General features: G+C 43.0%; 1 protein-coding gene across 1 annotated transcript; it reads right to left on the bottom strand.

Annotated features, from left to right (window-relative positions):
• Positions 1–5,989: 5,989 nt before the first annotated feature.
• LOC308057701 (epoxide hydrolase 1-like) lies at positions 5,990–11,168 on the bottom strand. The gene is given in 5 exon segments (XM_080411758.1): positions 5,990–6,528; positions 6,530–6,563; positions 7,529–7,654; positions 7,982–8,090; positions 10,826–11,168. Coding segments are annotated over 5 exon segments (594 nt in total). The 5' UTR covers positions 10,983–11,168; the 3' UTR covers positions 5,990–6,360.

Below are 11,168 nucleotides of genomic sequence, written 5' to 3'. Positions count from 1 at the left end.
TACCCGAATCACCCAGAATAGGAGATCTCCGGGGAATACCCTGCTTAAAACACCCCACTTCCAGACATGTATGTTGGGTTGTTTGCCGATGTCTAAATTGTAATAGAGATTGGTCCTGTGTTTCATTTAAGAGACAACCTTACTGTATGAAATGTCACAATGATTCGATACGTACCAGGGGACCAGAGGATCAAGTGGAAATTTGTAAATTATTTTGTGGATGGGAACTGTCAGTACCTGAACTTTGGGAAGTACATGAAACAGACTGGTACAGAGTTTTAAGAAGTGTACTATAAGATTCACCTGGAAACGGACACAACAACCAAACAGGTGGAAATATATTTAAGAGATAACTAACTCTTTAGACCTTGGAAATTATTGACAGGATAACAGCAAAATTCCCCTCAAGACTACCTGCTGCTGCCGAGAAGATACTGATATCCCGTTGCTCTCTGCAAAAGAGTAGACGAGGAAGGCAGAGAGGTACTGAACAGTGGGGAAATGAAAGCTAGTATCCTATTAATGGTATTGATTACCATGACTTTAAAAAAAAAACAAAAAAAAATGAGCATTACCCTCCAATTGGACCTTAGGTTGATGGGAAGATTCAATAGAAGTTCGGTACAACGTGACAGCCGGATCCCCAAAATTCCAAGTTAAATTGGAAGATTTAGTCTTTTATGAACTAGACCCACCCGGTCGATGAGAAAGAACAATAAAACCTTTTTATCTCTGCCCCAGTTCGAATCCAGGGAAAAGCTATTGCAATTTCCCTAATCACTATTACTGTGCATACTGGGGATGTGAAACCATAGCTTCAAACTGGGACGTAGCCATTAAAAATAGATTCTTAACTATAACATGGGGACCCGGAGGATGCAATCCGCCAGCTCCTAGCTGGGATAGACACGTAGAGGACCCCCATCTTGGCAACTGTAAGCTTGTTATGTACTAGAAATCCTGCAGCCTAATGACCACGGATGGCTATTAGGACGAACCTGGGGAATAAGATATTGGGAACCTGGAGCTGCTAGAGGGGTCTCTTCTATCTAGTTCCCCCAGTCTCTCCCCAAAAGGCAAGTAGTCCTGCTCCTGGCAAAGTTTGATGGCCCTCCACTGAACTCGCTCACGGATGAAAGACCACTCTCTCTTGCACTGGGGGCTCAAAATTATACCCAGGGAGCTGGACACAACCCAGGGACTGCCAGGTAGCAGCGTACAATCCCCTTCCTCAGTCCCCTGGCTATGCTGCTCTTCATACAGCCCAGGACACCGTTAACCTTCTCAGCCGGCAGGGCACCCTGCTGGCTCATTCTCAGCTCACTTTCTGCCAAGACCCTCTGGCTATTCCCAGCAAAGCAGCTCTCCAGCCAGGCAGCTCCAGCACGTGCTGTAGCAAACGGTTGTTCCTCCTACTCTCCTTCCATGAAGGTACGCTTACCAGACTTCTTCTGTCACTTCACCAATGTTCACTCAGGTCACAAACAGAAAAATGCAGGCAGCTTCCTACCATGCAATTTGATATGCGCCATCACTCCCATCATGTAACATGGGCACCACAATTTTGCTTAGAAGATAAGACTTAGATGTGGATGCAGGAGAGCTGTGATACCTCCCCTGTGCACAGCACAGGCTGAATGACCAGCTTTTCTGGTCAACTGTATCTGCCTGAAAACTGGATATTTACTGCAGGTCGATACTTGAGCGTATTCAGGCGAGGGAACAGCTGGGGAAATGGTAGGTGAAGAACTAATTGCTTAGTGAAAAGGCTGCTTATTCCATCTGACGTGCGGAATTAAACTCTGTAACTCGGGGTAAGTTATAAAGCGGGGTGTTTATTGCGGTGCCGGGTGCAAGGGGGGTCGCTCCTCCTAACTTGCACACGTAGTTTTACTCACGATACTTATTTACACAGTGAAGTTGGTTAGTTCTGCCCAAAGCCTACACCTACGAGATAATTATGGGTTAGTTGCCTTCTCGCTGCAGTTTAAAGGTAGAGTTCATTTTAAATTTCCTCCCCATGCTCCCCGGGCGGGGGGATTCACTCTCTTCGGGGGGCCATTTGAGTAGGAGGTCGGGATCTCCCCCACCACAGTGATTGTACCCCGGTGTCCTTGAGCCTTACCCCTTCAGCAGCCTGTTTTCTTCCAGCAGCTCGCAGGCCCCTGCCAGAGGCTCCGTATTCACAGGCCGGTGGGGCTCAGCTCCCCCTGCCCTGGCTGCCCCCCGAGGCGCTGAGCGGGCGAGCCCCAGCCCCTCTCTGCAGGCAGGGAGGCTCCTGCCCGCCTGCCGGTGGCTGCTGGCCCCGGGGCGGCTCCTGCCTGCAGCCCGGCTTTCGGGGGGCACCGCGCTGTCTGGGGTCGGGGGGGCACAGCCCTGAGCGCTACAGCTTGCCTACCGGCAGGCAGAGCCGCTCGGCGTTAAGGCCAGCGTAGTTTTTGCGTGTGTTTGGTCGTGATTTGGCTTCCGGAGAATAATGCTTTTGAGGTATGATGGCATGAAATCATGATTGAAACAGAGCAGGCATCTGCAGGAGAAATACCAGCTTGGGTGTAAGTCGGTGAACTGTATTGCCTCTCCCCAGCATTACCGTTGTTCGTTGTTGGAGGGAAATCGGTCGTGACAGAGGTATTGTTAGAGTTTACCTGTCCAATGAAATGCCAGAGACTGGCCAATTAGAAAATGTGATTTATTAAAGCAAGCGACAAGTAAGCAAAACAGCGCTGGGCGGCCGGGGAGTCTCCTGCTCCACCAACGGCGCGCAAATTCAAGCAAGCTGAGCAAATTCAAGCAAGCTCTTTCACTCGCTCTTTGTTGCGGATGTCTTCAGTGAGCTGAAGGCTCTCCCTGTCATGGGCACTGTTGTTATGCTCCAAGGACACCGTGATTGTGGTGTTGATTGGTTCCGGCCCAAGCTCAACTATAAAGTGCCGACTCGAGGGAGGAAACTAGCTGTTAACTTGTCCTGCGATGGAGACATCAACAGAAGTGCCTCGGCTCCTCAGCATGTGACCTCTACTTGGGAGGACTATGTCTGGTTTCAAGCACCAGCGGCGCTCAAAGGCTTTCACGAATGACCCACACTCTGTAGAACTTCAATGGAATATCGAATAACCTTTGGTGCCGCTTTAAGCGATAACTTTATCAAATACAACTGTGTATTCTTGTCTGTCTGGATCCTTTATTCAGGGCGTCTACTACCTTCCTGTAGTTGAACCGTGTCCATCTGTTTTCATCTCCTGAATGGCTGTTGAAAGCAATTACCCTTTAAGGCACAGCTGCACAAAGATACAGTGATTCTTTGGGGACCTGAGTTATGGTACAGGAGACTAATTGGCGCGTTGGGAGTAAAACTTTCCTGCTGTGTACTTGCTGAACTGGCAAATACTGGATAAACCTTTTCCCTCCCGAGTTTTAATGCGGCCATTACTAAATTAGCTGATTGCTTGGGACTCTCTCTGGGTAATGTACATGACTAATTAATACACTTGGCCTTTACTAAAAAGGCTATAGCCATTCTTACCCGTAAAAGGAGACCTTTGTAGTCTGATCAGGCTTGAGTGAGTACTCGAGTGTTTGCCTATCTATTTGATAAAATTAGACTTCTCTATAACTCAATTTCAGTTACTTAATAATCCAAACAAAGAGTGGGACTTCTGAGTAATTGGGAGGTCTTGTACTGGTGACAAAAAGAGATTGATTGGCCCTGTGGAAGTGGGGAAGCACGTCTTCCTATTTTTTTACTAACCTTTAGCCCAACAGCCTTGACGGTCAGTTAGATATACAGTTAGAACTAAAAGCAAGCGGTTTCTGCTCTAACCCTCTTCAGAGGAAGTAGGACTGCGGTGAATGAAGAGACGGGACGCAGCTTGATGCAAGCAAATGTCAATTTATTGTACAGAAGCACGAGGTTTTATACACTTTCAGAAGCTGCGCGTTTGAAACAGATTGGTTCTTGAAGCTAAGCCTTGCAGACTAGGCAATCCCCGATTGGTGGTTAGCTGCCATCAATTAACAGCAAGCTGTTACTTTTCCTTGGCGCCATCCGTCCCCCACTCCCCTGTGCTCTGTAAACATCTCATCATGTTAATTGTTGTCCAGACAAGCTCGAGCACATTCCCCTCAGCAAACTGACCGCCACGCATGGTCCTAGTTTCCAGCCCGCTCCTGCATCTCCCCCTTCCTGTTGCACAAAAAGAACCTTTGAAACCGAACGAGTAAAAACAAGGTATAAGTAATAGAACAAATAAAAAAGCAACTGAGACATATTATCAGTGTCAAAATAACCCGCTGTCTCTGTTCCGTACAATTTGACAATTGCCCCTTTTTGTTTTTGAACAGCTAGGACCAGGTTTGCCATGTTCTGCAGGGCCCTTGCAAACATGACAGCAACCAAGGTAATAGCAAACAGCCAAGACTGCCAATTGAGTGAATGGATGCCAAAAAAGGCTGAAATTTTCTCAGATTTTGATACCATGTTGCTGCAATGGGGTGCCTAAAATCCCCGCAGCACATACCATCAAAATCCTCACAGCCATGTCCTTGAACCAACAACAAAAAGCAGTGGCAATTTTGACTCACATGCTTAACTGCCTACCAAACAAGGTGATTTAACTCTTTAATGCTTTCCCTGCTGTTACTCCGGATAAGAGAAGAACCGCTGCGACACGTTCCCATCATAGCCTCCTACTACATTAGCATCTACAGAAAGACAATGATCGACATTCAAAGTGTAAACAGTATCATCTTCTTTTGGATTAACATTATACATAGGTGGAAGGGCACACCAAACAAGAACTGGTTCAGTCAAAAAGTTCAAAACATAGTGTGCCTTCTCTGAACATACCTCTGGGGTCATTCCCTTCAGTTCCCTCTTTTTTTATGCAAAGAGAAACACTTTTACCATAACAGAGAAGCCCCTATTTACATCTCTGAGCCCGGACACAAACCGCAGCTGTATGCTCCACCAGGCTCAGGGCAGGAATCATTCATGCCGTTGCACAGCTATATATCTCTACAAGCGTGCAGACACCTATTAAACACTAGATAACCATGTTTATCTTTCCTATTCTCCTTCACAATACCTAGCTGTTTCTCCCATTAGTTTCCAGCCCGCTCCTGCATAGGACTCCTGCCCCAATATGCTAGCTTGTTCTCACTTAAGACAACAACAATAAAAGTTAGTTTCTTGCTTGCTTTTACTTCTAAGTCTTAGACTCTTCAATGTTTATGAAATGTGAAGAGGCGGTGAGGCGAGTGTGATCAAGTTCAGCACTATCTTTACTTGTCAAACTCCTGTTCAAAGTCAGAAGGTATTACTTGGGAGCAGAACTTGAGCCCTTTCTTCTGGCCTGGTGTCTAGTGCAGAATGGGAGAAGGAGGGAGGGTGAGAAACACTTGAGAGCTTTGAACAGTGTGTCAAAACTAGGTGTCTGCTGGACTTAACCTTCAGTCAGCTACTTAGAAGTGTCTGTAATGTAGTGAGCTTAACAGCTCCAAACAGCTCTATCCCATTTGAAGAGAAACTCGAGCCTACTGGTAGCAAGGTTGCTTGCAGCTTCTTGCTAGCAAAAATTGCACGATGGTGTGATAAGAATCGTTTGAAATGAGGGTAAAGGTTGAAGTAACCTGCTACGCTTGGTGCATATTTTAACTTTACCATTTGGAATGGAATGATAAAGAACGAAGAGGAAATTAAGTTGGTATTTTTGAGCTTGGAGCACACTAGGAACGCTGTCTCTGCCTTGTTATCCATTAAACATCTGTTTACATAGTGTAGTAGCTGCTAAAGCTAGCCGTAGGGGGAAAACCTGTTAGAATGAAGAAAGCTGCCTTGTGTGCAGCTGCCCACTTGAATATGTAATTCCTGGTCTCTTGAATGAAACATAACTTGAACGTAGGAGTGTTTGTGCTCAGGAGATCAAAACCCTTTACACTTCCACCAAAGCTGCTTGTGATGCATATTTCAGACGCTAGCACTCGAGTGTTTAAAGAAGCTTTTAAACAGAAGCCTTCGTTCTAAGGATCAAGGGGCTGGTTTCTTTCTACTCTCTTCCCCAGATGAGTGCAGTGTTACTGCAGTAAACCGTTCATGTATTCTGTTACACTTGAACTATGAGTGCAGCAATGATACGGTGCCGGGAGTGAAAGAAGACAAGTTGCTTATTTTGGGGTTTTTTCTTTTATTCTTTAGAAAAGCTTTAGAGCTTCATTAACAATTTTAGTACTGTAATGATTATCAAAATGAAATGTTGTTTTCTCTATGTGATTACATTGGATTTATTTGATCCCTCAAAGTAAAGGTTCTGCTGGTGGCAGAACAACTTGCTTCTGTTCTATATATGTATCTAAAGTGCATGTTCACAGCTGTTCCACCTTTCTGACAAAGTGCATGATGTCTTGTGCCAGAAGCTTTGGTTCCTCAAAGGCAGCAAAATGCCCTCCACGTGGCATGTAAGAGTAAGTGATGATGTTCTTGAAGACCTCCTTTGCCCAGACCCGTGGTGTATGTACTAGCTCCTGAGGAAAAAGCTGCAGTCCCTGTGGGAACATACACTGCAAACCTAGAGGACATTAACTAAGTGCCTTTTTGAAAAAAGTCCTGGGGAAATTCTATAAAAACCTCCTGACTCTAGTAATTGCCACAGTCAGCTGGCAGAGCTTCACCGCAGCGACACATTTTGTGGTTTGTACTCTGCTGAAAAGCTTTGCTTGTATTTGAGTCTCCTTGAGTATGAGAATATTATACCCAAAAACGTAAAGTAGAGCCAACTTCGCACACGGTTCAATCTTGAAACGTTTCCTATTTTTAAACTTACCTTGTTTTACAGTTTTGCGATAAATGGCAAGACGCATCACCTCTTTGTGACAGTCAGAAATGAGCCTGCTCAAGTTTACTTTAGAATTTATAGTACCAGCGTAACGAATGAGTTGAGGAAAGGTAAGCTGGCTCGGTCTACAAAGGAAAAGACTCTTCTATTTGTTTGTGTGATCAATCACATGGAATTCCGTTCTGCAGCATTTTCTGGTCAGCCTCTCTTATAGTCATCTTAAAGTCAGTGGCTGTTAGAAGGTGCTTGGTTTGTTAGAAGGTACTGCTCTCCAGATTGCTTCCCCAAGTTTGTGCTTAACACTTGCAGTCGTTAGTTTTATCCACCACTAAGCCGTATGCTTCCTAATTCAGTTTAAACGTCTCTCTTGGAAATGCTCCTGATTTTCTGTTTTGTTTTAACTGAACTGAGCCAGAGATCACATTTGTTTGGTGACTAAGTATATAGACCTGTAGTTTGAACACAAGACTGAATATAGTTTGATATGTCCGCTGCATTGTCTTGGCTACAAGCTACTTTGTGTGAATTACAGGTTCAAAAGAAAAATGACTCAACTATTTTTATCAAAAGAAAATAAGAACTTAGATTATTTTTTTTAACAACTTAAGTTTGCTGTTTTAAAGTAATCTAAATGTTTATACAGGCAAACGTGGTTCAATCTCATTTGCAAATCTTTCTTACACCTACCACTTCATTACCTGGCATCACCTGTTAGACCAGGGTCCTTGGAGATGTTCTCCTTGTAGAATCGCATTGAGGACACAATGGAGGATGTCACCCAATAAATCATCACATTGGCCAAAAGCTCATCAAGAGTGTATTTGCTATTGATAGAAAAAGATGAAGACGTTTCATTGGAAGCTGTTTCTCAATACGCTATATTGGGCTCATGCCCTGAAGAACAGTTGTTCTTGTTCTCCACTTGTTTTCAAGCAGCAAATTAATTGGCACCCATGTGCCCAGAGCAAAACTGCCCGGTGCTGAAGCAGTAGTTTGCAGGCGGTCTGCTGTAAGTTTACACTACTACTTGTCATGTGTAACCTTTCATGCTCAAAATTCAGCTTTGGCCAGTCTTTTACCTATCTCCTCATTAGTTACCATTGCTCATTCTTTTAATGAGTCCTCTCATGGAAGAGCACCTGTTTTCTTACCTTTCCAAGCCTCCATCATCTTTATGCAGAAATGATTTATCTCTCCAGGTAGAGAATTTTTCCAATATATATGCAGCAAGCCCCCCAGGGGAGTCATTCAGTCCACAACCTAATTCAAGAGAAGAAGAGAACCATTGCAGTTGCCTGGCATTGCAAATACTTCAGTGGGAGTTAAACTGGACTTACATCAATTCTTCAGAGTTTTCTATGAGAATTCAGTAAAGAGTGCGTTTTACTAGCCCTGGTAGTACTTTATTCTTGAAAAGTTCACCCCAATGGAATTTTGGCTATAACTGACAGCACTATAAAGTTGAGCAATTCCTATACAAAAGAAAATAGGAGTTAAGAAAATCCTCTGGGCTTCTTGGTAATGTGTGGCAGAAAGAGCAAATTCAGATGTAAAGGGATTACACTCTGAAAAGAAATTTCAGATAAACTGTTTGGGAGCGCTGTCCTGCTTAGGATGGCTAACTGGGACCCTGAGTGCTGTTCACTTTCTATGTAATTTAAACAACAGTGGAGTGTTGTGTATCTGCTATCTGCTCCTGCCTTTGGGGAATGCTAACAAACATTATAAACACAGCATATTATATCTGTGTTTTAACCTGTAAAACGGGTGGGGATTACTTCAGCAGTGGTAGAGCTTGCCTTGGGAAAATTCCTGTACCACACTCTAGGCTGTAGTTTTACAGTATCCATAGAATTGCCTACTCTCAAGTGTATTTTAGTGTGACTTTAGCACTGAATGACTGCGTAGAAGATGATGCACAATGTGATTTCAATTTAATAGTGGACATAGTTAATGCAAAGTAAGTTTGTGCATTGGCACAACAGTTTCCCTGTGCTGTCAGGCCTAAAGTGATTTGCTACACATCAAAGTCATGTAAATGCTTTGACCAGCAAAGGTAGGGCAGGCTAAAATGTGCCAGCTAACATATGACCCGTCTGGAGGTGAGCATTTTCTGAGCTGAAAGCTGTCTCCGAATCACTGTATTCAACTTTCATGGACTGGATGCTCAGAAATACCAGTCTTGTTTGCAGCTTACTAATGATTCAACCTGTACACATCTTAGGTACCACAGCTTCTGGTGAGTGAAAATACTGTAGCTTTGCTTTAAACCTGCCTAATGAGAACTAAACTGATAATATAGATATTTTTTGAGACTAAGCAGGGAATATGTATTTTTTCCCCCTATTTATTTTCTGCCTTTCACAGTGTGCTACAAAATCCCTGCTCTTCTTTTTTTCCAGGTTAAAGAGTCCTAGACTACGTACAGTGCTTGTAGGGAAGCTGCTTGGTCACTTTAGGGTTCTTTTTCTCCCCTTCTTGTATTCTTTTGATTATAAAATATATTAATGAAACAGGGGTGGAACAGATTCTAAATATCATGGATTTAGTGTTTTGTCTTACTCTCTTTTTGCTTTCTTTAAGAGTTTGTAAGATTCTCTTAAAGTCTGAGCTGGCTGACGTTTCAAAGCACTGTCCTTGACTCTTGGATTCTCTCACATAGCAGCAACCAAACTAGAGCCCATTGTGATTTTCTTCCTCTGCTTAAATTGCTTTGGTCTTTGTTGACATCAGTTTTTATTGGCCAGTTTAATCAACCAGTCACTTAACTGCAGAGAGTTACCAAACCATTTATCTTTAGATTAAACCAAACCCTGGATAGGTGTCAGATTTTCACTTAACCATTAACTTTTATCTGTAGAGAAATTAAGATCATATTGAAAGGTACGGGTGCCAGCACAGATTTTTGTGATACTCTCTCTCCCCTGGAACTTGCTTACTTATTTATATTCATGAATTCTCATGTTAACTAGTTATTAACCCATGAACTTAATCTTTTTCTTAAGGCAGTTTAATGTCTTTAAGAACACTGGGGGAAGGAACCTCAACAAAAATTTTTTTGGAAATTAAATATGTTCCATTACTAGATCCACAGCTTCTTGATCCTGCCAGAGCTCTGATATTTGAAGCATGATTTCCCTGTGATATTATCACCTGTAAATGAATTCTCCTTTTAAAAACATTTCTGCTAGTTTTCTGATCAGACACTAGACATACTGGTCTTTGTTTTTCTGGGGGCTGTCTTCATTGTTTGGCTTTTGAAAAGAAAACCCCAAAAACCCCAACCTGGTATCTGGTTTGTCTCCTTTTATTTCTCTGATATTGCAATCAGTTCAAGCAACAGACTAGGCATTAGCTGACGTTTCACTTTGAGTTTCCTCTTTTCCAGTTAAATGCCAGGATGGGGTGCTATTCCTTCTATGGTCTCCGTACCTGATGCCAGTCTGAGACAGCTCTGCTGTCTTTCCTGATGAGGGTTTATTTCAATAAAGGAATACCCCATAATCTTTGATAATATTATACAAATAAATCATGTAACTTTTCTGAGATGGCCATACCTTTCTTCAGACTCCTTATCTACTGGTCCCACTACATCATGCTTCTGGCTTCAGGTATTATGGCTGTGTCTACCTTTCTGCAAGTTTCACATTGCACTTGCTTATGGTATTTTTCTTGTTTTCACCCACATTTATTTCTAGAAGCTTCAATGTCAGGGTCCTGTGCTTTACTTTAAGAGGCTTTTTGCAAAGGGTTTCTTTGCCATAGAGAAGTGGTATGCCATTTAACAGACCTTGAAAAGTGATATTTGTAGTCTCCGTCTTTCTTTAAGCGGTTCCTTTTCACTTCCTTTTACACAGCTCTTGTCCCCATGTCTTGCATTCAGTCACCAGAATTCATTGCTTCTCAGACATGGTTGGCTTTTGTTCAACTATGTGTTTATACGCCTTAAGCAGTCAGTATACAAAGTTCATAGTGATATAGAGAAGGTTCATTACCTGCAGTGTCTGGTTTGGTGGCTTGGATGTGTAAGTATCCAGACTCTCGCAATAGTTCATGTATATTCTTCTGGATGAAAGGATACATACGTCGAACATCTTCCCTAGTAAAGCCTATGAGCCATGGTATATAAGCCCCAAGCATCACGGAAATCATCCTTCTCAAACCTTCTCTGCCAGCGAAGATAAGATTCACAGATCTGAAATCAAGTTAATGAATAGAAGGTTAAATCAAGCCATTTTCTGTTTCCAAATTTTCTAGAAAATAAGTCTGACGGGAGCTGTAATAGAAGCATTTCACTAAGCCAAATACATAAGCCCTTCACATTTATCGTGATTTCCA

This window comes from Falco punctatus (assembly GCF_963210335.1).
Source record: "Falco punctatus genome assembly, contig: scaffold_49, whole genome shotgun sequence".
Taxonomy (NCBI): Eukaryota; Metazoa; Chordata; class Aves; order Falconiformes; family Falconidae; genus Falco; species Falco punctatus.
The sequence above is the reverse complement of the archived record's forward strand: the minus strand, read 5'-3'. Positions and strand labels throughout refer to the sequence as shown.